Source organism: Grus americana, chromosome 8 (assembly GCF_028858705.1).
Source record: "Grus americana isolate bGruAme1 chromosome 8, bGruAme1.mat, whole genome shotgun sequence".
Lineage (NCBI taxonomy): Eukaryota > Metazoa > Chordata > Aves > Gruiformes > Gruidae > Grus > Grus americana.
Genome location: NC_072859.1, coordinates 26,255,656 through 26,282,693, shown reverse-complemented (window position 1 = coordinate 26,282,693; position 27,038 = coordinate 26,255,656). Strand labels below are relative to the sequence as shown.

General features: G+C 46.2%; 1 protein-coding gene across 5 annotated transcripts in view; it reads left to right on the top strand.

Moving 5' to 3' along the window:
- The window catches only part of MKNK1 (MAPK interacting serine/threonine kinase 1), a 51,091-nt gene extending 24,721 nt beyond the window's left edge, over positions 1-26,370 (top strand). For all 5 annotated transcript variants that reach the window (XM_054833509.1, XM_054833516.1, XM_054833512.1 and 2 more), the window contains 2 exons: positions 3,509-3,660; positions 26,273-26,370. In XM_054833509.1, the coding sequence (XP_054689484.1) occupies positions 3,509-3,660; positions 26,273-26,355 (235 nt within the window). In that variant the 3' untranslated portion in view covers positions 26,356-26,370. The remainder of the gene's footprint in view (positions 1-3,508; positions 3,661-26,272) is intronic.
- Positions 26,371-27,038: the final 668 nt, after the last annotated feature.

Sequence of the window (27,038 nt, the reverse complement as noted above, 5' to 3'; positions counted from 1 at the left end):
CAGACTCCAGAAGTTTAAGCAGCAGCATGGAAGTGTGAAAAGGGGACACTAATGGTGCTGCTTGCCCAGAGACGATGGGGTCTGGTACATTTACTCGAGCGTGGGCCTTTGCAGACTTTACTCTGCACCTGCTGCCTTCTGCTGGTGGTAGAGGTAGCCCTAGAGAGCGAGTTAGTGGAACGTAGCCCTAGAGAGCGAGTTAGTGGAACGTAGCCCTAGAGAGCGAGTTAGTGGAACAAAGCCCAAAGCTGCTGTTGCTGTGTTCTTGGCTGAACTCCTGGTCTGGACAGTCAGTCCCTGCCCCTCTCTTTTGCTCTCCAAAACCCGGCATAGAAAGTGAATCCAATGCATGTGTCTTCTGCATAGTGAGGAAGAAGCTGGCTTGCTAGCCAGGTTTATTTTCCTTTTGTAAAAGAGAGCTTGGGAGGAGAGAGTGAAATGTCCAAAGAAAACCTTAGTTTGGGGATATTCATGCCATCACCTTTTGGGTAGTGGAATTGCAGTCTTGGTGAGCGAGTACTCTGGGCTTCAAGCCACCTCCTGTGTGAGGAGAATGCTTCAGCTGTTGGATGTGTGCAGTGCAAAGGATTTTAAGCACCAGTGTGTGAAACATTGGAAGTGCCCAGCAGGACTTACACCAAATGGTTAAACTGTGCCCAATGGTTAAGAGAAGCCTGTCAGCGGGTGGCTCGGGGCCCCATCTGGCTCTTGCGGCGCTCTTTGCCTTGCGGATGCTGCCAGCAGCCGCCTCCGCGTGTGACCTGCGTTAGAGCATCCTTCCTCCCCGCTGGTACATACTTGCGGACTCATCTGTTCAGGGCTTGAAGCTATGAGGTCGGGCTTGTCACTGAAGAGCTAAAATCTGGATGTGCTTTTCCTTCTGCAGGGCAGTAACCTCTGGCAGAGAGGCAGGCAAGCAGCAGGTAGCAGATGCCAGAGCTGCGTAATGCTGGGAACCGAAAAAACCTCCCCAAACAGGGAAGAGGTGTTGATTTAAGCCAATTGTTCAGCTCTTGGGTGTAGTCTAGTTTTGACAGCCTCTTGCAGAGTAATTTTTTTATTTTCTTTGGAGGCCTGTGGCTAAGAGTTTTTGATGGAGCTTGGGTGGGGAAGGGTCTTTTGCCAGAGAGGCGGGATGCAGCACTCCCCAGTGTCCTGTGAGGCTTGTGCCTGGCATAATCAGATCAGCCCATCTGTGACAAACACGGTGGGTTTTAGTTCCTTTTCCAGTGAAATCTGAACAGAGCAGGGATCCCAAGCCAGGTAGCAGGCCCTTTCTTTGTACTCGCCTTTCTTTCAAAGGAAATATGTCATATTCATGTCAAATGCTTTTGTTTGAACTGTGCTTAAAACTATCTCCTCCTCTCTTCCTCCTGGGCAAGAGAGGTAGCAGAGAGCACAGGAGACATTGTAGTGGTGGGACAAGAGCAATGTTTGTGATGCAGGTCTTGGATCTTTCTTTGCCTCAAAATGAGGTCAGATTCAGCCAATGGTCCAACAGCCTTTCATCACAGATGCATCTTTCCCTCTGATCTTTCTCTTTCAATATGAGTTCAGCTTTCTTTAGGTGTTTTATCCCCAGAAGGCCTAATTTGATAGGCCTTCATGATGCTTTTTTTCATGTCAGTGGGAAAAGAGGCACTTGTTTCTAGGTGGGAAGTCACTAAATCCCAAGACTCAGTGATATCTCCTCTTGAAAAGTAGTGCTCGGTTTGCTCTTGTCACCTGCATGTCTCTTGTTTGGGCAGCTTGTAGAACATCACTCTGCTTCATTGCTGAATCCCACCGTCTCCCCTTTGGAAAGGGCTGAATCTCTGTGCCATGGTATTTCAGTTATTGGTGATAAAATACACCAGGCAGCTTCTGTGGGATTCCTGGCTTCTGAAAAATGAAAGGGGTTGCAGAAAATGTCCTTTTGGTGGGGAAATGGGGTGGGTAAGGCAAAAGGTGACTTTCAAGAATTCAAAAATATGTTCTGACCAGCGAGGAGAAGAGCAAAGCAGCTAAGCTGATCTTTAATGTTGACTGGGAGGTGGGTGAGCAAGCCAGGCAAGAGGCATCAGCATGATTAAGTGGGGGGGGGGAACTTCAAATGAATGGCAACCAAACAGCACTAGTCTCAAATTGTCCCCCTTCTGTCTCCTCGGGAGTGGTGCACAGGATGCTTTGGAGGATTTCGCTGACCTCTGTGTGCAATATTTCACGAAGTGTATTCAGCCTTGTACTTACCAGTGCGGTTTCTGCATTGTTGGTTGCATAAAAGGAAGCTCCTGTTTTTCATTGTGTGGTATTTTCTTCTGCTCTCTTCCTTCCCCACGTGTTTATTGAATCCTTTATCAGGGATGGAAAGATGCTGTTATTTTTTTTTGAGGGCTGTGGGTGGGCTGGCTTTCAAGGTAGAGAGCAGCTTGGTTAATTTTCAAAACTAATAATTTTCTTTGGGCCACTCCAGTGGCAGCAACAGGCTTCAAATTTGGCTTCCATGGAAACATACTGCCATGGTAACTGAAAGGCCTGACAATCCTGAAGAAATATTTGCTTGTACCCTTCCTTCCCTCCTTCGTTCTTTCCCATGCGATGTGTGTGTTTGGTTACCCCTGCCAGATTCAATCTGTGCATTTAAAATACTCCAAGGACAGAAATGCACTTCTCTGGGAAGAAAACAAAAAAGTTGTAAAAGCGATGGTGGCGTTTCTCTGGCATTGTTTGCAAAAGAGCTGTTTCAAGCCTGGAGGGAGACATCACTGAGCTGCAAATTGTCTCCCAATGGGGAAATAAACCCCATAAAATAAATGCTTCATCCTTAGATTATTTTGTGGGGACTAGCTGGCATGGGCTGGTTCAGGGAATCAAAGCCTGCACCCAGTCCAACATCTGTAACACTGAGGATGGTGAGAATTGACTCATCCAGTGGTTACGAGACAGCGTACGGGTGTTTTTCTGGGTCCCTTCCAGCCAATTAATTTGACGCTAGGATTTTCTGTTGCTGCCTGTCACAGCTGCTTTCACACCAAGATTGGTTAGCAAAGTTTGGCAGGGTGACAGGCAGCCCCAGTGCAGCAACTTTGCTCTGATTCAGTCTGGAGTGGGAGAGAAGGGGGAATGGGGCCTCCTGAAATGTTTTGCTAAGCAAGAAGCAGGGTGAGGGCGAGGACTCTGTGTGGCAGAAGGTGCAGGGGACCTTCAGCTCCTATGGTTTCTGGTTATGCTTTCTGTTTGATCCAGAGCAAAGCTCGTGACCTAACCTGGCACTACATCAGATCAACATTCTATGGCCAGTTCTTAGACAGCACTGTTGTGTAGAGGGGGTGGTGGATCTTGTTTCCCCCACTGTTCCCTTACCCTAAATCATCACTGTCTGGACTTCAAACACTTTTTCTGGTTAGTTGTCTTGAGAATCATAATGCCTGCACCCAGCTCCAGGCTACTTGTGGGGAAAGCAGAGTTGCCTCATTTATTTTTTGCTCCTTTTTTTTTATTCCCCAATTTCACCCTATTCTTCATCCAGGTGTTCCCCGTGCAGCAGCTTTAGATCTGCTTGCTTAGCCAGGGGATGCTCCTGCAGGCTGCCGTGGCCTCTGCAGACTGCTGTGAAACGAAACGGAGAAACAACTCGTGGAGCTACGTGTCAGAGGAGAGCAGACACAGACAGTGACCCAGGTTGGTGAACTGGGAACGTGGGAAGGGTCAAGTCCTGTCCTCATCAGAGAGCTGGGTTATAGGAACAGTCCCAATATAAACTCTTCTAGCTTTTACTGGGGGCATTTAAAAGGTATATCTGTTTGTCTCTGTAGTAGTGTTTTGTATAGCTTAATTGCAGCTGGCTTGACCAGTACGCTAGGCTGTTTTGTGGTTGCTTTGCCTGCTGTTACGTATTAGAATTGCTTTCGGGAGTACTACCTGCTGCCTTTGGGGATGCAAGAGCTGCAACGTCCTTTTGGTATGAGCAGAAACAGCTGTTTGCTGGAGACCTGTGTGGATGGTCCTGCTTGTCACCAAGCTTTACTGGGAGCTTTTGTTGGTGACAACCAACAATCCGGTTGCTTCTGGTGATGGTGGATAAAGTAGGTTGGTTTTTCTTCTCTAGCAGAGGGAAGCTGAATGAAAGTGAGGGGTTACACTGGGCTGAAACAACAGGTGATGCTGGAGAGGGATGGGCAGAAACGGCTGCCCTCAGCACTGTTGGGATGATCCAGGAGTGAATTCCTTTTGATAAGTTGCAAGCAAGTCTTGTGTTTTGTTTCTGTGTGACATTATCCGTGGGTACATGCTATTTTCAGAGAAAAATGTATGTCCCTGCCATTAAAACCTTTTGTGGAGCAAATGCCTTCCATGCTCATCCTAAGCACTGAGCTCTGGTACAAAGCTTCCAGCTGCCTTCAGCAAGTGTTGGTCCTGCACTGGCTGATGAGCTGTGTCATATCCTTGCTGCTCTAAAGAGTAATCTTAACCTCCTTTGGGTACTTTCAGGCTGTGTTTATAGCAGACTGCCAATGCTCTCCAAGCTAAGTGGGGGATGCCGTCCAGAACGTGCTCTTTGCTGTGTTTTGTGAAAGGATTGTGTCACCTCTGGCTAGGGGAAATCCCCTTTATTTCTCGTGTGTACCCCCAGCAGCTTTCCTTAAGTCCTACCTTGAACTGTCTCACAGTGCTATCGTGCCCTGAAAAGCCATTTTCATGGTGTTTCATCAGAGCAGGGTGCTTTTCCTCTCATCTCTACACCTACTCTCAGCTTTATCGCAATGCAGGAAGGGGCGTCTGTAAATCTTCCCCCTATTCTGAGCAGTTTACTTCAAGTTTTACTTGAAACTGGGACAGGCTCCATCTCCTGTGGGAAAATATCATGAGGGCCCTCCCAGGTTTGGCCACTCCATTTCTCTTCATTTTAGGTCTAAACCACCTGGGCATCTCTTCCAGCCTTCATCCCACTGTTCATGCCAGGTGTGCTAGTGGAGCATCTGATTTCTCCATGCAGTGGCATTACAGAAAAACAGCGGTGATATCTGTACTAGTGGCTTGAACACAGCCCTAGGGCTTGGGCTGGAAACGCTGAACAGTCTGTCTGATCCTAAACCCACCACACAGCCCCAGCTCTCCCTGCCAGCCCCCTGCCACGAGCAGAAAGCGGTCTGCATTACCTCTCCCTTGCCCTAGAAACTCAGACATATTCCTGTGACTGTCTGTCTCTGAATTTCAGGGCTGGCAATTGCTATGGCATTATAAAATTAGTTATTGATATAACATCCTGCAACTTTGGGGAAAAATGAATAGCATAACAGAGGAACCCTTCAAAGTGGGAAAAGGAGAGAAGGGTGTGAAGTCTTTTGCAAACATCCCATATCCAGAATGGAGGGAGATCTCACTGAAATTCCTTTTGTTCTCCCTGCCCCATTTTTAATCACTGCTATTTTCCTCTTGCTACCTACGGCAGGTTAAATTTCTTAGCCTTTCCCTCCTCTCCTGCGCTGTTTTTCTTTCTCTCCTCCTGCCTCTTGTGGAACTGATGGTTTGAGAGAGGGAAGGAGGCAGCTTTGCCGAGCGCGTTGTTTTATAACCAGCTCCGCTTCTGTCCTGCTCTGTCCCAGACACCTGTGAGTCTTTCAGAACTGGAAACCTCTCTGGCATATAAATAAGGTCTGCTGCAGTCACGGGCTGCGATTATGAATTTATAAGGGAAGTGATCAGATTAATTGAGCAGCAGTGGGAGCGTTCAATTACGCTGGCTTCTGATTAATTACCCTTTGTCGGACCTTGTCAGCATGCTTCCTAATGCTGAACGCATTGCCTGAGGTCTGGGGAGCAGCAAGGCAAAATCGAGACTAATGGCAAAGCCGAAAGCGCCTCAAAACTAACAGTTTCTCCCTGCCTTGATTTCGCAGAGAAATTTGCCAAAGTCTCAACCAAGTGTTTGAAGCCATTTTGGTCAATTTGCTTTTGATTCTAAAAAAACTAGGGTGATGGGGGGGATTTTTAGGAAATCAGATGGCAATTTGTACTGGTCCTCCTGATACAGAGCTATCAGCTACCCTCAGTGTAGCATTGCAAACATACACCAAACGCCGTCATCTGAAAGTGATCCTGTTGGTGTTTTGTTTTTGTGCTTTCCCTCCACACACGTTATCCCAAAGGATGGTGGATCTAGGGGGGTCTCTGGGGAGGACACTAAGCTGGTACTGGAGCTGCTCCAAGAAAAGTTGTGTCATCAGTTCAGCCTGAGAATCGTGGCTTCCCTGGAGCTCTTCACAGGGCTGGAAGCCATGTAAGCCCTCTAGCTCAATTTGCCTGCTGGGAGTCAGGGCTACTTGCCTTTCCCACCTTCAAAGCCATGTACAGATGCCATGAGAGGTCTGGGCTGTTGTGGAGGCTGGAGGAGAGCCTGAAGGGAACATCTGAACACATCTGTAGCCACCCTCTACCCATTAGTTCATGCGCCAACCTCATTTTCCAGTGTAAATATCTCTACTTTTCTAAACATTATTCCTTGTAATCACATTCCTTCTCAGCCTTTGCCTGTCCAGGTAAATACACTGAGCCCTTTGGGTAGGAAAAGCCCCCACTTCTGTCTCCAGCTGTGTGCGCTGAGGTGTGTGACTGTCTCACACTAGCACTGATGCTGCCCTGCTCCCCAGAAATCTCTCACCTGATTACATTAAGATTGCTCTGGTGTCTTGGTATTTGCAGCCACTAACTTGCTTCTGCATATCCAGTCCTTTCCTCTCCTCTGGGAACAATAGACCAGAGGTCGAGTCTTCACTCTTACAGCAAAAATTCTAATTGCTCCCTAATGGTGTTGCTGTCTGCTATTGAATTTCAGCCCTGTTACATTACTGAGGTGCTCAGCATCATGCTTGTGGTGTTCCGGTCCTCTTCTAAGTGACGGCTCAGTGTCATTGGCAGATCTCACTGTTTGACTTCTCTTTCTGTCTGGGTCTTCAACTAAAGTAATTTAATTGCTTGATGAATTCCATTGTTGCTGCTTTCTCCTCATTTGTTAGATCCTCTCCTGTCAGCACAACTGTGGCATAAAAATTCTGGTTTCTGTGCAGATCCCTCTCAGGGGCTAACATCACTGAAGTTACTTTTACAGGAGATGTACGTATAACCAATCGCTTCACAAAAATATACAAAATCTACTTGTACGGTGTTTCTGGGTGAAAGAAAGAACCCGCATGGGAATGAGTGAGTGGGCGGCAGCCTGCTGCATAAGCAGCACTGCTCTTTCAGGCCCTGCAGTAGCTGAAGGACATGCTTTCCAGATCTCCAGATTCAGGTTTTATCTTCCTAACATCACATGGCAATTAAAATAAGCAGATCCCTATAGCTTATGAAGTTTCATAAAACTCATTGCCTTTTGCTTTAGCACAGGAAACATACAGCTGTAAGAAAATAGAGCGCTCGTGCATTTTTTCTGTTTTCTTCCCCATTTCTGAGTATTTTCAACAAGTACCAATTTCTTCTACTTTTGATTACCAGCTGATATCTAAATCACACAGTCCCTGTTTCTGAACCCTTCAAATAACATCCTTCTCCTCCCCTGTCCAGTTATTCTGGAGTATGGACAGTTGTCCAAGCTCTCCTCTGCAGCCCAGTCTGCATACTGACTTCTGCCATAATATTCAGGCGTTTCCAAGATACCAGCTCTGTTTTACCTCTTGGGTGGATGAAATCTCTCACCAGAGGCTGTGCCCTTAGTCACCTCACTCAGGAGTTAAGAGTGAGATCCTGGTTTTGCCAACTCACATGCAGTTCCCCAGCAATATGAGGATCCTCAAGGTCTTGACCACCCTGCTTAATTTTGTGACTGAATCAAGCACGTTCTCTTTTCAGGTTACATGAGAGCAGAAGCCAGACAATCCTGACTTTCCCATTAGAGTTTTTGGTCCAGTTCATAGCTTTAAGGGCACAAGCTGCCACATGTCAAGTCCTCTTGCCATCGGCACATGCGAGGCAACGCACTCCTCTCTCATGGGTGGTTAAGCTCTTCTGAATTACGCGGTATTTATTACACAATAAGTACACAGACAAAAACTATTACTGTGGATCCTCATGGTGAGTTGTTTCAGTGCTTAAAGCCTGTGGCTGGATATGGAAGATTTCCAACACCACCAGTTACTCACAAACTGCACATAAACAGATCCCTACATTATGGTTTTGGAAATATTCCCCCCTTGGGCTTCATCATTATCAGTTCAAGACAGCAACAATACCATCCAATAGCTGAATGATGAGTGCCAGCTTCTGTCTGCTGCCTTGCCTTAGTTCCTTAGATGGGTTTAATCCCAAACTGAGTTTCGAGGAATGCTGCCAAACTTTTCCAACAGCACCAAAGTCAAGAAGCTTCCCTTCCCTCCCCACTCTTGTTGTAGGTTTTTGGGGATTTTTTTGTGTCGTGTGTTTTTTCTTCTGTTGAATAATTCAGCTAATAGGCTGGCACTTGAGTGCTTGAGAGCTGTGTTCCCTAATGAGGGAAGCAGCTTGCCAACTTTTATCTTTCCAGTCGTTTGACTGCAAACCCAACATCGCTAACAAATCACCATGGAATAGCCATGGAAATACAGAACAAAATGTTGTTGTCTTAACTTAAGCGGGCAAGGAAGAAAAAATAAACAGAATGAAAGAAACCCAAGTCCTGCATGGGAAAACAAAGTATGAAAGTGAAGTGTGCGTGGAAGGAAATTATGATAATAAAATGAGGTTGCAAAGAGATTTCTGTCTCAATATCAGCAAGCAGGAAAGCTGTATGGGAGAAAGGACGTTAACTCACCAAAGAGACATAGTTGCACTAATTCAGAGGACGAGTGTAGGTATATCTGTTGGCAGCTCTGCTTTCCATGTTTACATGAAAAAAGGTTTGTGTAGAGAGTGGTTTTTTTCCTTTACCGACTTTATTTTTTTTAAAAGCTGAATGTTTTATGGTCCATGTGACACAGATGGGATTAAAAAAATAAATGTGATGCCTTTTTGCACATTGCTTAATCCCCTTTAAAATAGCATTAAGATCATATTGGCTTGAGTTTGTTCAGATCAAGATTCATAACATGTTTCAGACAAACATTTAGTCCTTGGCCCTCCTTGCATTTGTTCTTTCCTGGATCCCCGCCTCCGCTTACCAGAGCAGGTTCAGCAGCTCCGGGTGCCTGAAGAGTCCCACTCTTCAGTGAGGACATTTGCAAGGTCCCTCATCTCCTTTGCAGGACGATAACGGCCGTAACTTGGGAATGAGGCAGAAATGCCAGCTGATGTGGCTCAGACAAGTCCTCCCGCAAGCCGGCAGCTTGGCCAGGACCAGAACTCTCATCTTGAATCCCTGCCCAGTGAAATTCTGCAGCTGGACTATAATTACACCAAGTGCTGTATCTGAGTTCAACGTTGTTATCTTAACTGTGTGATGTTTTCTGCAAGGTAGGGAAGATACTCATCTTAGGTCTTGGGGCCAAATACTCAGCAATGGACATGGGATGGGAGGCTTAATGTGATAGAGGCTCTTATCTCAAATATTAACTTAAAAAATGTACAGCTAAAAACCTCACATATGGCAAAGGTCCCTATCATGCTAGGTACTGTAAAAACACGGCTGCAAGAGATTGTCCTAATCCAGGAAGTGTTTTGTAATTTCTTTCCTGTTGTGTTGCCAGCATTTACACAAAATACAGAATGCTGAGCTGAATGGCGGAGCTGGGCAAAATTCGGCACTTATGAATTGAGCTAAAATGGCTTAATTGGAAATTACAATCCCACTCATCTGGCCTGTAATTGCTATTAAAGGGTCCTTTGAAGACACAAGGCTGAATTAAATCAACCTTGCTATATGGACATCCAGGGAACTGTACCAAATTAGAGTAGTTAAAGATCTGACTTGGTATGTTTGTTTGCACTCAAAGCCTCAAAGAGAAGGGAAATAGATATGAACAAAAATGATGATGGTAGAAAAACAAAGGAAAACAGACAAAATGAATGACTGAGATCTCATGGAGCATTGCTCAAAATGGGTCCTCGGGGAATGCAAACTCACAATTGTTGCTTCTGGAAGGTGGCTCTCCTTTTGTTTGCATGGGTGTATCGCTGAACACCCTCCTCTCTGCCTCTTGCTTGTTTATAATCTATCTTCTGTTTCATAGCAGTCTTGCTTGGTTTTTAGTCCATCCTTCAGCTATTGGTGGCAGGAGATGAAATACCCTTTTGCTTTGCATAGCAGGGATATATGTGATATGAAGCCAGATGGCTGCCAAGATGAGCAATTGAGAGTGTCTGCACGTTATTAATTGCGGCTGCTGTTTTTGCAGTCAGAGGTGACGGGAGGGTTCCCAGCAGCAGCCAGGAGCAGATGGATGAAGAGGGATCTGTCTTGGTGGTGTGTGTTTAAAATCCACTGGGATGGGGTGTGTTCAGCCCCACTCTGGGCTTAGACCTTCTGTCGGACAGCGGGATCATAGGAATGGATTTATTCTAGCTTGCCTGTAAAAGTGATGGCCAGGAGCTTGCTTTGATGCACCAGTGTGATCCCATTGTGTTTGGTTGAAACTGAACTGATTTTTTTTACAATTGTTTCTTGCTCTTCCTTCTGTTTCCCTCTTACTGCTGCATTACATTACTAAAAATACCTAAACCCATATAATTTACTGAGCTGCTTCCTCTGCTTGTTCTCGTTCCAGGTACAAACATCCATCTCTCTCTAAATATCTATCTCATCTGCCCAAATTAAGTCACTGCTTCAAAGCAGAACTTCACCTTTAGGGAACCTGTTATTCTGTAATCCTGGCTTGTCTCCTCCTTTGCTAACGAGAGATCCGGCACTCAAGGTAGGGGTCTAGTTTGGTAATAGCTGAAGGGAAGGGTTGATAATCCCATCATCCTCTAAATTGGAGCTTAGGACATCTTGGCTTCTTGCTGAGAATTAGAAGGGCTATTTTGGGTCCTGTCTAACTGTGCATCCTGTTTCTGTCAGCGGCCAGGAGGAGATGCTGAAGACAGATGTGTAATTAGTATACTTTCCCTGCCCATACCCCCCAGCCTTTGGCAATCAGCAGCTTAAGGACTTCATGAACTGGAGGTGTGCTGTGCAGTCAGCAAAAGGCAGAGATGTTTGTCGTCTTGATGAAGCTTAAAGAAGACTTGCTATTCCATGTTTCCTTCCTGTCTGATTCACCCATGACACAACACACCTACAGCCTCATGGCTCAGAAGACAGGCTAAATTTCAGCTGAAGCTGTTCTAGATTAGGGCGTTTCAGGGTGGGTCCTGTAGGTGGTGAGTTTTGCTGTGTGCTGTCTCTCCTTAAGCTGTAAGTTTGCAAGCTGTCTTCTGGATTTGCATCGATAGCAGCAGTGTCAGAGTTTGATGCTCTGGCTGTGACCTCTTCATGGAAAATCTTGCTCTCCAGGTAAAATTAAAAAACACCACAGAAAAAACCAAACATAAAAACAGTCCTTGTGAAAGGACCCTTTGACAAAACAAAGTTGATGTAAAATGGTTTATCTTTATTGATGATGTCATGAGAACTATCCCAGTTCAGAGCAGGAGAGGATCTGGCTTAGCGTATTTGGAAGCCTGTGGTGATGACAGTGGCCTAAGAGTGGTCCCTGACTGGTGACCATCCAGGGACCTAAATCCCTGGGAACATGCTTAAGGTTTTTCTTCTGTCCATGTCTGCTATCTGGCATTAAGGAATGTCTGGCACACCAGCTTTGTCTGTGAGCGATATTGAGCCTCAGGCACTGCACACTTCCCTGCTCAGAGCTACAAGCATTTTGACACCTGGAATTTGAGGGTTTTCAAACTTGGAGTTCCTGATTTTGGCCTGTTTGTACCCTCTGGCTCCCTGCCCTGAGGATGGACAGCAACGGTTGCCAGCCATGTGGAGAGTCAAGGAAGGAGATCTCAAGCATTTCCCTTCCTCAGATGTATGACTTTGGGATGGTGATGTTACTGTGTTGAGGGCATATTGTTGCCCGGACTAAGTTTTTTTTGGGATGATATCAGGGCTTTTGTATTAGGACATGGCTGAGAGGTGTCTGTGTTTCTTCTCCAGAAGAAGCCTTCATGGTAGGGAGAATGAGCTGACAGGCGGTTTGAGATGGGGTAACGTACTTCTCTAAATGCAAGGTATGGAAGTCGTACGCTGTCCTTTCCCCTAGGACAATGATAGGCTCAGTTACACCCAACATGATGGCTGTGCATAGAGCTGTCTCTGAGATCAAGCACAATTTGGTTCTATTTCCTTAAAAAGTGTATTCCCTGTATAATAACTTTTTTTTTACATTTAGTTACAGCTACGTATGCAATTACGTATGTTTTCTGTGCATGTGTTCGCACATACAATTGCTCTAATTCTGAGCATGGCTATTTCCTATCTGTTGTGATCTGACTACAGCAAAAATTAAAATAAAGATTAGATTAGTTGCCGTGGTAACGGCTACCCCTGCCTCATATGACGCACAGATTCTGTGAAGCGAAGGAGCACATATCAATTTACACTCTTAATTTTTGGGACACTCAGGGTTCAGCTCTTCCCAGGAGGTCCTCTGATGACAGCAAGTGATATCTCCCTCTTTCCACTCAGCAGGCTTATCCTCTTTGACTTTTTGTAGTTCATAAGAGCTTCAGAGCTGCTGCCGCTATCTCTTGGTAAAAACCATCTCCTCTTCTTTTCATTTTCTTTCTTAAAACAACAACAAGAAAAAAAGAGTGGGAGGATGATGAAAAAAGTCTGGTCTGGGGGATAGCGGGGCTGTCAGAGGTGTATTTGCCCCCTTGGGAAAGGAAACAGCCAGGGCATCAGCGCAGGGGCTGTGCGTGGATTGGAGTTACACGGCTAATAAGTAATTGCTAACGAGGGGGAGAATTGTCACGTAACATCAGCGGTCACGAATTAGCAAAGAAGCGCACAGAAGAGGGTAACTGTCATATTTGCTAGGGTCTCTTGGTTCATTTGTTCTCATGACTGTACATCAAGGTTTTGAATGTTTCTGCCTTGTATTGGAGAAAAACAAACAGCCTTGAGTAGATGTAGTCAGACTAATGATGTCTTGTGGTGCGAGATCTCACTTGTTACGTCTCCCAGCTATTGGATCTTTTAAGGTGTAGAATGAGATGAATTGTCGGGTCCGCAGGAGAAGAGCACATGAGGAGATAATACACTTGACTGCAGTTAATGATTGCTGCTGTGTGTCTGTGTACTTTACAGGGATAATAGGTCTTTTTGATTTTTGCCCATCGGGCGCATATCCATGTTGTCTTTCATCTGCATCCTTGGTCCCTTCCTAGAATTTATTCTAGAGCTACCACCAGTCCCAAAGCCACATCTTACAGCACAAAGGGCAGAGTTGTGAGCCCACTGGTTAACGAAGGGATGAGAAGGGAAGGTCTGGGGGATGCCTCTCTCTCTCCTCTTGCCCATCACCTCTTACCCATTCTGTTCCCTGCTGCTTTTTGTCTCCTTCTCCCAAACAAATGTATTTAAAGCCCTGACCTCCAGAAAAACCTGCTTACCTCAAGGTGCATTAGGTATCTAGTTCAGCTGCAGACAGAACAAACCACGGACCTTGGCAAAGCATTTGGAAAATAAGTTTAATGCCACCTTGTCCCTCTATATCTAACTTGCTCGTAGAATCAATCTCTCTCCTCTACGCTTGATGGACGTCTCTTCCTGCTGATCTGTCTAGCAAGTAGTGAATCGGCCTGATAGCACACTTGAGTCTTCCCAGCTGGAAGCCCAGCTCAGGGTTTCTTGCTTCCTTCTCCAGGGACATCTGCCTGTCTGCTTCAGGGAGCTGGGACCAGCCTGGGGCTTCTCAGCAGCATGGTCAGGACTGGATTCACTGGCTCTAACTAGGCTGCGATGGGGATCCATAGGCTCTTGCGAAATACCTAATCATCCATAATCCTGGGTTTCTCATGGACAATCCATTAGGAGGAACTTTCCTTGTGGCAGTGGCTTAATGTGTGAAAGAGGACAAAATGTCCCAGCTCACACTGGAGAGGCAGCAGTATAGTTTGAGGCACCTGTGTTGTCACAGCTGTAAGAACAGAAATATATTATGAGTGATAATTATATTAATTAAAGTTGTGTTGCTATTGTGTGAACGTTTCTAGAGAGGAATACAGATTTTCCCCATTGTTTTATTTCTGGACAGAAGCTGGAGGCCTGACAGGGGCCAAGTCTGTACAGCGCAAGAACGTATGTGCTGTGATTCCCGAAATATAATAAAATACCCAATGTATCTTAAAAATGCAGTCACTGAAAGCAATATTCCTCTTCTTTAAATTGATTCCCTAGAGATTTTGGTGCACAAACCACACTTTTGCTTTCTCTAGCATCCCTGACTTGAGCCATGCGCACAGGCGCCTGTCCTGAGAATTGCTTTGTGCCTCAGTTTACCTCCAGTTTCAAGAAAGGAAACGGGATAAATAATTTTCCTCTGCCTCCTCCTTTTATGTGGGACATCCAGTCTTCAGGACCTTAGCCTGTGTCTTCACGTAGCCTAACACTACAGGACTGTCGCTTTTTCACTCTGATTGTAACAAAGCAAAGTCAGTACTAAAGATGTGCTCTGTACGGTCCAGGAGGAGTCTTGGACTGTGAAGAACACCTCTGGCTTCAGGGATGAGCTGGACTGTTTATTGAGCTTGCTGTCTCTCCTCCTTCCAGCCCCTGCTGCTCAGCTCAAACCCGAGGTCCAATTTCTGGGCAGCATTGCCGTAGGTTTCCTGGCTTTCTGGTGCCTTCATAAAGCTCTCACTGCTGTTTTGCACTGTTTTGCTCTCTTTTCCTCCTTCCCAGTCACCAGGGCTTCACTGCTAACAGCTAAAATAAGGCACCGGCTCTGAAAGGGCAAGGTCCTTTATTCCGCAGTGCCCTTGCTGTGGCTAGGAGAGGGCAGCTGCTGGCGGCGTAAGTGGGAGGAATGGGCTGTCTCTTAACACAAGTGCTCTATTTATGGGTTGTTAAGGACTCCTGCAATAATGCAGAGTTCTGGATGTCCCCTTCTTATGGGGGCTGCAGAAAACATTGTCTCTTCTGCTGTATGGCTTATTACCAAAGCAAGCTATTGTGGGACCGAAACTGTAGGAAATGCAGGGTTACCTGTGCAAACTTGTGTCTTGTATTCATGCAATTGCTTTGGCTGTCTTAGCACAGAGCATTTGCAGAGCAGCTTCAGTCTGCCCTGGCCTAGACCTTCTCATTTTCTGTCTAGATTCACTTGACAGAAGCCGAGTGTTGCCTTTCCTTCAGCAAGAGCATTTCTCCCTCTCTGCTTAGCAGCCTGCTTTCTTAAAAACTTGTATGAACACAACCTCCCTCCCAAATTGGCAGGGAGGATTATAAGCTATTACAGAACCACATCCCCCTTCTGCTCTGAGTGTCATGAAACTTAATGCAAAAGGGTTGGAACAAGTCAAGGGGCCATTTCTAATAAAACCAGAAATAAAATCTCTGTTTAGTAAAATACAATTTGTAAAATTAGCAAAAGCTGGTGCAGGAAGGAAGATATGTATGTTGTGTGCGGGTCAGCAATGCTCCTGTTTGCCTGCTGTCTTCAGCGCCTAGCCTTGGTATCGGTGTTGTATCTTTGTCTCACTAGATTAATAAAACTTGCCCCGCTGCATCCCAGCTGGTGCCTTAAGGAAGAAGAGTGGAAATCATAGTTTTGGAGATAGGAGAGGGCTTTGAAAATACTGTCCTGCTGCCCCAAGGTGATCTTGGTACATTAATAGGGTCAGTACATATATTTTTATACATTATTAGATGCAATAACTGCTATGTGTCTTTACAAGCTGCAGATTCAGATAGATCTGTGCTCAGTGGAATACATTTTACTACAGAGAGAGACAATGAGGACAAAGGCTCTATCAGCATGATATGGGTGAGGGAGAGCAGTTGGAAAAAGAGCAGGTTTAGTCCTCAATGCTACCAAAACCTTGTGGTGTGATCCAACACGAGGCACTTCATCTCAACATGTTGTTTTAAACCCCTTTTGTAAAAAACGGCCAGAAGGATTTCCTCTGTGGCACATCAGAGTTTCCTGTCAGCATCTTTTGTATGGGCTCGATCCTGTCCCGAAGAGCTGATGCAGTGGCACTGCCCACAGTGGGACCCCAGCGGGCTAGCAAGACCTGAATGTGGGACGCAGATGCTGACTGCTCATCAGAAGCAAGGAAGCAGGTAGCAAGATATTTTTATTATCCTACGTGTTATCCTACGCTGCTGCAGGCCCTCGCTTCACCTCCTACAGCAGCGCTGTTTTAGCAGTGTCCAAAAGACTATCTTAGTGCAGCCACACTCCCTATCTCTCTGCCTAATCTTCCCCATTTTGAGTGACATTCAGCTTTCTCTTTGTTTTGCTGCTGTTCAGTGGCCCAAAGATTTCAGTCCTTCCGCCTTTCAGCCTGATACTTTTCTGAGCAAATGTAATCTAATGCTTACAGTGGGCTTTCTGAGGCACGATGTGTTGTGCTTCCCAGTACAAGCTGTCTCTGTTGGCTCTAAACTGCAATAACAACTATCTTTAATCATCTTTCTTGTTCAGCTTGTAATAGGCGGCTTAACCACAGAAGATGAACTTGAGAATTTTCCTAGCTTACGTCTGGTATGATCCCAGGCTGGTTTCTATTTCCTACCCCTTTGTAATAATTAGTTGGTGGTGAAACCTGAGTGGAAGCTGTCTGGCCTCAGAGAGCTGATATTTGCTTCCTCTGATGGATGAAAACAGGAGGAGAGTGGGCGAAAAACACTGGGTCACACTGCTCTCACAAGACTTACAGCAGCTCGTCTTCATCCTGAAATAATTGCTTGCAAAGCCAGAGCTTTCTGGGTGAGATGTCAGCTGCAATCTTGGGAAGAGTTCCTGCCTTCTGAATCAGTAACCAAACGGTCCAGCACAGCAGGTGATGAATATCCATTTCTGTCATCTTCTGCTTTCTAATGCCAGATCTTCACCAAAAACAGTCACAAAGTCTTCCTCACCCTCATGGCATCTTTCCCCAGGCAGCCTTGCTCAGCTCTTGCAGCCCAGAAGCCCAGGATGGTGATGACTACATGTGAAGCGGAGGAAGGAGACCTGTGCTGGGTTAAAGGAGGCTGTAGGTGGGGAAGAAACCATGCTAGGACAAAAGGGTGATGAGCCTCTAAGATAAGAGCGCTTGGGTCTGGCGGGATGGGGTGGGATGCTGTTTGGGGTGAATGGTCTTGTTTAATGCCAGAACTGTCTGTGCACAACACCCACCCACCTCACCTACAATCAAGGGGGTTGCTCTGGCTGGAGCTGATGGAAACTTCTGGCCACAAAATTGTCTTGTTTCACTGAAAATAAGGGAAGAAGGTGTAGACAAACAGCGTTTCTCACACATCCGCAGGGTGTCAGGCTCTGGGCAATGCACCTGGCAGTACCTGGCCTACGGGAACATTACAGGAGCCTGCTTTGGGTAAAGGGCTTGCAGATGGACCACATGTTGCCTTTACTCCTTTATTTTCTGTGGGTGAGCTGAACAGTGTGTTGATGGACAGAAATTGCTTCTGACGTACTAGAATCAGTACTTGTCCTTGGCTGGACCTAGAAGACCTGTGTAAGTGCCTCATGCATTGGGACTGGGGACATTAACCCGGTGGGGGGTCAGAGTCTGCAGTGCTGGAGCTGTGGTGCTCCACTCTAAAAAGCATCAAAAATAGCTAGAGAGAATGTTTTGAGAAGGGTCTAAAATACAGCTTGCCTCGCAGTGGTGCTGCCTACCCAAGGGAACTTTATAGAAAGCAAAAGATGACAGGGGAAATTGGGAGTTTGGGGTCATTTTGCAAACTGGCCTGAAGTCAATCTGTGTCCTCCACTCCTGAAGGAATTGCCCTCAGGCACTGGGTGTCTAACCCATAGCGTTTGCTGGGTGTCCACAGGCACTCGGCAGGGCAAATAAGGCTTTAGCAGGTGTCAGAAGTCGATACCTTATTGTGGATTCCTTTTCCAAATGAACTGAAGGCTGTTCTGGTCTAAGTCCTGCCACTTTCCTCCTGCCTCAAAACATTGAAGCAGCTAAATAGCTTTTAGTATTTATGTTTGGGGATTGTAGCTGTCCTTGAGTGTCAGCGGGCTGAAAAATCCAATTTTTCTGCAGAATGGAAGACTTTGGTTTAGACTTCTGTTTTTGTGTGAGCTAGATGCTCTCAGGCCTTGTAGCTGCTCGGGGATGTTGGTGGGTTTTGCACTGACTCCAGTTTCCTTTAATAGCTGTAGGAGGCTTTGGAGATTGGTGGCACATTGCCATGGTCTCCACGCTCTGTGGGATCTCTGTAGCCATCTCAAGGCTCCAATGTCTCTGCTGCAAAGCTGGGAGCTCAGAGCTGCTTAATCCATATATCAACAGGCTATGGGACCTGCTGCTGTTCCTTGGTCGGTCTAGGAGGAAAGCAAGCATCCAAACTGCAAGAAAATCAGATTAGATTCATGCAAACTCAGATGTTTTGGGTGAAACCTTGTATGGTTTTCTTGGTGAAACAGGGGTTTGGAAGACTTCTGACCAGCTCTGCCTAGTTCTGCTACTCACATCTCCACTCAAGGAACAGTGGTATCTGGTGCTGCATTGCAAACATAGAGCAGAGAGACAGCTCCCTGCCTCAAAAACCTGGGACTTTCTGATGTGGGTTGGTCCTTCTGGGTTCCTAAGTGGATCTCCTGTATGATCTATATCTCTGCATGATTCCTGTGGTGGTTCTTCTTTGGTCTGTGTAATATCCTGATTGCTTTGTGATTTTTTTAATGCTGCTGTTGCAAGGTGCTCAAAGTGTTACAAGACGGAAGCAGGACACAATTTATGTTTAGTATTTCCTCAGTGAAATCAGCAGCTTTCCTGGCTGTATCCCCAGTCTTGATGTTGATATGTTTCTCTCTGCTCCAGGCTAAAAGCGGCACCTGCTTTTAGTCAGCTCTGAGATGATACCTACTGGGCAGCTTGTTTAACAAATTATATGGTGAGCAAATTAAAAGCAAACGGAGAAGGAATGATAACAAGCAGAAGAGATGGTTGCTGGCACTTTCTCTGAGGAACCAGGGTATTTAATTCTTGGCTGACTCCGTAAGAGGCTGCTGTTTTTCTCCATCCTTTACGTTGACTTCCTTCCCTTCCCTCCACCCGTCTGCAGAGCTGGACGCCTCGCAGGGCTGGATGCAGCCGCGGTGTGACCACTGCTCACTGCGCAGTGAGGAGGAGGCTCGCACCATCACCTCTCCCACTGCTCATTCCCAGCGCAGTAGATCTGACCCTGGCTGTTCATTGCCACAGAGGTGCAGTTGCATTGCTGCAGAAACAGCGCTCTGAAATGCCTGGGCAGATGCACGTGCCTATTGCCGGGTCCAGCTGGCTAGGGTCTGAATAGACCGTCATTATTTTCTGGGCAGGTTTCCTTCAGAAGTGAGGCTTACATGGTGCTGTTCATGTGTGTGTCTCCCTGCTTTGCTCTTGTTTCTCTATCTGTTCATCTCCTATCTGTGCTGTGTGCTGCTCTTGCCCTTCCTCTGTCCTGCCTCCTGCCCTCACAAGGACTGAGGGTACGGTTGGGAGGGCTAAAATCAAATGTCGGTTTGGCTTCTGCGCTGGCAAATGAGAAGTCCAGATCCAAACCTGAATCGATGGCCGTGGAGTCTCTGCAGCAATGTGTGGGGTGATTCCCTCTGCCTTGGAGGGACCAGCAGATTCAGATGCTCTGATACCTTACTGGCATAATGCAAGTCCCACAGACATTCCTGCCACCCCAAAAGATGCTTCTCTCTCCCCAGTTTTCTCATCCTGCCTGTTTTGGAGAGCAGGGAGGGCTTCCAGCCCACCCCAGAGACTGTCTTCTGGAACTGAGCCTCAGTACTGAGAGCATAAAACTTTGCAGCAAACACATAAATTCTTGTGTAATGTTTCCTATGCAACCTCCAGGATTATACTGCAGGTTTTATTAATGCTTTCTAACAAACATGCCACTTGTGATATAACTAGCCAGTCAAGCACTATCTGGGGAAATTTTATTGCATTAAATTTTTTTATTTTTATTTCTCTTGCAGTCAAGTCTTCTGCTACTCCCTCCCCACATGGACATTTCTGCCATTCAAGAGTATTAAGGTCAACTTTGTCGTCTATAAAACTGGGTCGTTGTCAACTCAGTCCCTCTGCTGCTGTTTCTATTTCTCTGGTCATTCAGATGGCTGAAGACTTGAGGCAAGGTGCAGAGCAGGAGACTTTATGGCTGGACAGATAAGCCAGGGAGACTGAGATGCTCAAAATATAATTAACCATGCTTTGCAGAAGGGCTGAGCAAGGTGCAGAGACACTGTGTTATACCGAAGGTGCCATGTGGGAGTCAGGGCAGAGGTAGGAAGAGAAGGGCACATCTCATTTTCTCAGCGCCTGTCTGGTGCAGGAATCCCGGTCCTGTGTCGTGAGTGGTATGGTAATCACCAGGAGCTCCGCAAAATCTCCCGGTCAGGAAAAAAACCAACCAAAACTCTGTTGCATGACAAACACCAGGAAGGCTTGAGTTTGCAAACTGCCTGTTGTCCTCTAGGCTGTTCCACAAGCCTCTCACGTGTTTGCCTGCGGGGAGGTGTGGACCCTGGGGGCACTGGTCCTTGGCTCCCTGTCGAGAGTGGGCTAAGGCTGTGTGGGACCAGCTACGGAGCAACCACAGGGGTAAGTCAGATGAGAAAGGCATCTCTCTGTGCACTGCACTTGTGCATCCCCAGACCTGCTGGATGATCCCTGGAGGGAGCAAACGAGTAAACTGGACCTAAAATGCCAGAAAATAGCACGCTCACTGAGCCAAGGGGTGAACTGTTTCCTTACCAGCAAGGATGTTGCTGTGCTACGGGGGATAAATAGTTACACCTGAAATAATACTCATGGATTTCCAGGCATTGATCCAGCGCAGCTTGCGGGTCTCAGTCCTGGGAAATATGCTTGAATGGTTAAAAGGTATAAATTACTTTAAATTAATCATTGATTTAATCCATCTCTCCAGAAGCTGGGATCACCATGTTATTGAATCAGGAATAAGCTGCAGTTGCACACAGAACTGTAAGAGAAACGCACACACTGAGTACTTCAGCTTCTTGCTCTTTCTGTGAAGCATATACCATTTCCCACTGAGATGAGTAGGTGTTGTACAGGCCCCAGCAGCGAGCAGAAAATCTCCCAGGAAAGTATAAGTGCACTTTCAATCCGCCCAGCATCAAATTGTGCCCCTTCGAACAGTCAGAGGAGCCAACAGAAGATTTCTCCCAGGTGAGCTAGGGATGGGGGGAGTGTTTGCCTCCAATCTTTGCAAAATGGGGTTAAATTTGACACACACCCAGCTGAGCCTGTGAACATCCTGCTCCTGGGGATGCCGCGAGCAGTGTGTGGCATAGATAAGAGATCAGCTTCCTCGTGGGTGTTAAAAGCCTGGAGACAGGGAAGATGTGATGCCCTTGGTAAGGTGGAGCTTGTGAGGAGGATGGAGGCCCTGGAGAAGATGCTGGAGACTGGCCGATGAGCTCCTTCCCTGGCAAAGCAGCATCAGCTTTCCTGGCAGGCAGGTACTTACAAGAAGTACCCCCAATAATTTCATTGGAGGAAAGATGACAGCAAGGTGATGGCTAGAAAACTTGCTAAGGGAGCAGCAAGGAGCGATAAGGGACATGCTTAATTATTTAGAGACCATCAGATATGGAAAGCCATTGAGTTACTGCACTTAATAAGTTAGTGGTTGTGAGCGGGCTCCTTTCAGCAGTCAGTGTGAATGCTCCATCTTGAGTGCAAAGGAAAACACATTAGCTGAAAGCTGTCCCCAAGGTACTTAATGAGGTGCCCCTTGTTAGCGGAATCTCTAGAGCTGGCTCTGTGTATGCTCCCAGCCCACTCTGATCGCACAGTGAAATTACTGTGCGGTGCTGCTAACGCAGTTCAGCTCGTAATTGGAAGGGGCTGGGAGTGTGTAGGCAGCGGCTGCAGCTGAGCTGATGGCTGGTGAGAGGTTACACCATGGGCTCATCACTTGTGAACATCTTTCCCGGATCCTGAAAAGAGCTGAGAAAACCAAATCTGCAGGGAATCCAGTGACGGTCATTAAGTGGGTATCTTCGGTGGAGATGGTGGACTCTGCACTGGCTGGGCAGGGACTGCGTGGCTGGGGAGTTTAATTAGCAGCAGGTCAGAATTGCAAATGAATGCTAAGCAGAAGCTCTGATCCCCATCCCTTTCTCTGAGGAGGTAGGGAAAGCTCAATCCTTGTCTGACCAGAAAGCCAGGGGAACGCCTCCATACCCCCTGGTAACTGCCTGTCCTTTTTTAGAGAAATTAATGATCAATTAAAGAGCACATCTGAAAGATGAGGGGGAACCTTGTTTTCAGAGGAGACCATTTTACTCCTTTTAAACAGTTGCAGAAGCATTCATCCAAGGTCTTTCCAGCTGTTGGGTTTATTTATTTTTCTTTCTCTTCTTTAATCATGTTTGCAGCATCCCATGCTTTTCAGAAAACAGCTGGTGAATTCATCCTATATCCAAACACATTGCAGTATTTTGGGGGCACTCTTTCACTTGCTGGGCATGAGAAAATGGTTGCAAATCAGCCCTGGCCTCATTAGGTCCTGCAGCTCTTTCCCCAGCAGTTTGCTGTAGCAGTAACCACGTCCTCCTGTCAAATCAGCGCCGGCCAGGCTTTCTCTCCTGGCTTCTGTTTCCTACCCTCAGCCTGAGCTGCTGCTTTGTTTATTGCACAGTTTGCTCTTCAGGATGTTGGATACACGGGCTATTTTTTTCCTATTTGCTTAAAATAGCAGTAAATAACTCTAGGCGCCGCTTCCACTGCCTAAGGAATAGGCAAACAGTGACTCCTCACGCAGGTAGGTTAAGTGTCCTTACTCTCTTTTTACAAATGATTTAGTGAGAAATACAGTGAAGCCCTTGTCTTCTGCAGATCTTAGAGAGACTGAGTGCTCAGCTGGTGGCTGCCGGTCCCCTGGGCAGCGGGGTGGGATGTTCACAGCATCTTTGCAGTTGTGCTGTGTCTCTGGGTGACGCACAAACCCTGGAGACCCTTTCCCCATTGCCTCCCAGACTGGGGGAGGCAGGTCTGGACCATGGTCTTGGGATGGGCATCACCTTGATATAGTCTCTGTGCCTCAGTTTCCCACTCTGCCAAATGTGTGTATTACCATTCCCCTGTCCTCTTTGAGAGAGAAATCACTTACATCCATGTGTTTATGTAGCACCTGGCACTTTTGGTCCCTGATCTCTGTGGAAGGGGTGAGATGTGAGTCTTACAAAAAGCATATTGAAAGGTGATGAGGGAAGGGATGTACAGATCTGACCACATCCGTGGTACCAGAAAAATGCCCCTGTAAACCAACGTCTGCTTCTAATGACACTTTATGATTTCTCAGCTCCACAAGTCTTGCTAAAGAGGATGTGAGATTTAATCAGAATTTCATGTTATCCTTGCAGTGATGATAGCTGGGAGCCCAGTGCTTAATTCTTACCTGGTCTTAATCAGTCTGCTGGGCCGAGGAGTTAGCAGGGTCTCACCGATGGTCAAGGCAGCTTTTCCTGTACCTGCACTGTCTGCATGTGGGCAAATACTGGTGACTGTTCTTTGCAGGAGACGAAAGTTGTTTGACTTGGGGTTCTTCACCTCTCTCTTCAGCTACTATAAATAAAACTCTGCAAGGGTTATATGGCCACACTACTGCTTTCTGCTGAGGATCTTATTCCAAAGCCTGCTGAATTAATCATGTATGAGCTGCCACAGTTTTCATGGCACATAATTATCATGGGATTTTTTTTCCTCCTCTGGATCCTGCTCTTGAAGGCAAGAAGATGTCTACCACATGCAGCCAATCTCAAACCTGTGAGAAGCAGTTGGTCCCTACGGACCAGTGGGTAGTTATGGGGCCTGGTGTGGGGTGTGTGTGTGTCTGTGTCTGCTATAGACAAACAGAGCACTTCTGGTCTGTGGTGTCTGAGACCTGAATTCATCCTGACAGCAGGTACTTTGAGGGAGAGGAGAACCTGTTCGCTGTGTTTGGTGATGACGCTGGGAGGGTGTTGTAGGTAGGAACTGAGAGGCAGAAAGATTAAGTGTATTAGGAGAGAGGCTTTGCAGCAGAGCTAATGAGTTGGAGTCAAGTGTTTCAAACAGATGCTTCCCCAGGCTCTGTGTAAAATAAGACTTGTGCAGGCACAATGATGCTAGGCGATATTTGACGTGATGACCTTATAATCGCTTCATTTAAGGATGTGATTAATGATCTGTGCTTTGCCATGTTATAACTTGATATCCCATATGGAGGCTGTGGACATCTGCTCTCTCTACCAGAGGGTAAATATTCACAAGGCAGCATCCTACACACCTTGTTCACAGCTCACTGAAGTCACTGCAACAACTTCCATGAAGTTATGTGGGATCTGGCTAGAACACAGAAGGATCCAAACAGTCTGGGTTTTTATGCACCCTGCAGTTGAGGAGATAAGATAGTTATTGAAAAGGTTTCCAGACCTTCACATAAGGACAAATAAGTATTTCCAATTCTGATCTTTAATTTTCACTTAAGTCTTATTTTTTTTGCTGCTCTGGAGAGTTAAGGACTCACCTTGTCAAGTGTTCCACTGTTGTACTGCAGATTGAACCATGAGGAGCCCAAGAGTTGTTGCAAGCCACAAAAACTTTCAAGAGATCACACCTGTGTCCAAGCTGTTAGATATTTTGAAGGGACATGAACTACATCATCCTGACATTGCTTTCCAGCACTGCCTGTATTTCATCCTTGTAGATTGTATGTTGCCATTTAAAGCCTCAGCTCTTGGATGAAGACTGTTGGGTGAGAATCAAGAGCATCAGCACCTAAACAGTGACAGACTGATCAAGGACATATCTCCTCTTCAGACAGAAGCACCATCTGTTGATAATGTTGAGTCTGACATCCCTCAAAGCTACATTGTCCAGGAAGGCAAAATGACTAATGAGATTTATGCTGATGGTAATTAGTATCTCTTGTGGTCTGGCATGCTACAAGTTAACCATCAGGTGAATATAACAGGCACAAATTAAATCTCTTCTTGCTGGCTCACAAAGCAACATCAGATCTGTTCCAAAGCAGTTTTGGTCTCCATGTCCAGGGACAGGTTGAATGGGGACACCATTGAAAACAGTGAAATTATCAAGAAGTGGAGAGCTATAATGCATCATGTTACCCATAGTAGCTAGCTTAGCCTGCCTCCACTGGGAAACAGATTTTAACGGTCTAAATCTCCACGTGGGTGCTTTTCCCCATAAGGATGAGTGAAATAAACATATTTGCACCTGAGGCACCTGAGAGCCTGCAGTCAGCCTCTGATATTGCCCATGGCTCAAGCAGTACCTTGCTCAATGGGATACTTGAGTGGCTGGATGGACAGGAAGACGCTGTGGGCAGGCCAACAGACCACTTGGTGGATTTGGTTCCCAAGACTGAACTGACCGGGCAGGTTACCTGGTGTTAGAAGGTGGCACAGATGGCTGTCCTCTTTCTTGTGCTTTGTGCTCAGCCACCAGAATTGGGCCTAGAGAGGACATCACATTTGGTTATTGTTTCCTTCCAGCTTCCATCTTTCTGGTTTTCTTCATGATCGAAAGCCCAGTTCACCACTGCTGGTTTGTGACGCCACCTGAGTCCCATCCTCAGAAACATCCTAAAATTTACCTAAAACATAATCCCAACAGAAGAGCATAAATGCTCTTGGAAGGGCAGTTCCTTGTTCACGTGATGTTTCATGAATGGGGCCTGACTCTGTTTCCATGCACATCATTGGTTCTTGTGGTGTTACCTCTGCTTTATCTGGTGAAGGTAGTGACCACAGAAAGTACATCCTTATCTTAAGGCTTGTGAGTAGTCCCACTGAAGTCAATAGGCCAATACCTAGAAAAGGCACGTATTGAAGTGCTCTGCTGGATCAGGACCTCACTATCATGACTCCTACCCCATCAAGGCTGTTAATTACCTTGGCAGCTCAAATGCAGATCAGATGTAATTTTGTATTCTTCCTGGAGAAGAAGGGAAAGATAAGAAAAAATATTATAACATGTAATGTGCAACACACAGTGCGTACAGTATGATATGTAATGCGCACACTGATTTCAATTTATGAGGAGCCAGCAACCCTTTAATTAAAATCTGTACCAGTGCTCCTTTTAAAGAAGAAGATATAACACTGAAGTCTCTGATGAACTGCATTTGAAATCATGAGGTAGAGTTGCTGATGGGCACTCTGTGTGTTTTTGTCTCTTCCAGATCAACTGTCCTTTGGTCTGATCTGCCTAACAGAGAGGACCACGATGAGACAGAGGATAATGAACTGGGTGTTTACCTCCTGAGTGAATAAAGCCACATAACTTCAGGCCTACTCTTCTTGTGAAGCTGCTTGCTAATTAATTTGCCAGTAGGAACCTTTGAGAATTAAACACAGGAGACATAATCCTCTCTGCAAGGTAATTAAAAATATTTGCCCCTTGCTGATAACTGACCTGGTGATTTCCTCCTGTTTGAGAAAGCTTCATAAAAAAAAAAAAAAAAATCACTGTACTGTTTGTGTAAGAGGACAGCCACTTGCACAGATGTTTCCTGTCTGCTATCTTTCTTCAGCTTAGTATTTTCAGAGGGTGTCATAGGAAGGAGAAATTTGTTTGAACATCTGGAAGCCTTTTTGTTTGTTTGTTTGTGTGAGGGGGAAAAAATGATCTCTAGATTATTAAAAAAAAAACCCAACCACAAACCCACAAAGGTGTTATGGAAGTATATCATCTGATCCAAGGGTAGAGGTGAAGCTTTAATGATGCTGGAAGTCAGGCTGATGGTACCCGCTGACTGCCCAGCTGAGATGTTTTTCTGTCCAAGGCCCAAATCTCGAGCAGTGTGGCACGAAGACAACTCTTTATACCTTCCTCAGTCTATCTCCCAGCAGTGTCCTGTTCCAACTTCAGCTTCCTCAAGACTGTGTGCAGGAGTCTTGGCATGAGTGGATCATGCAGGAGAGGTTGGGTCCATGTCAGGTCACAGC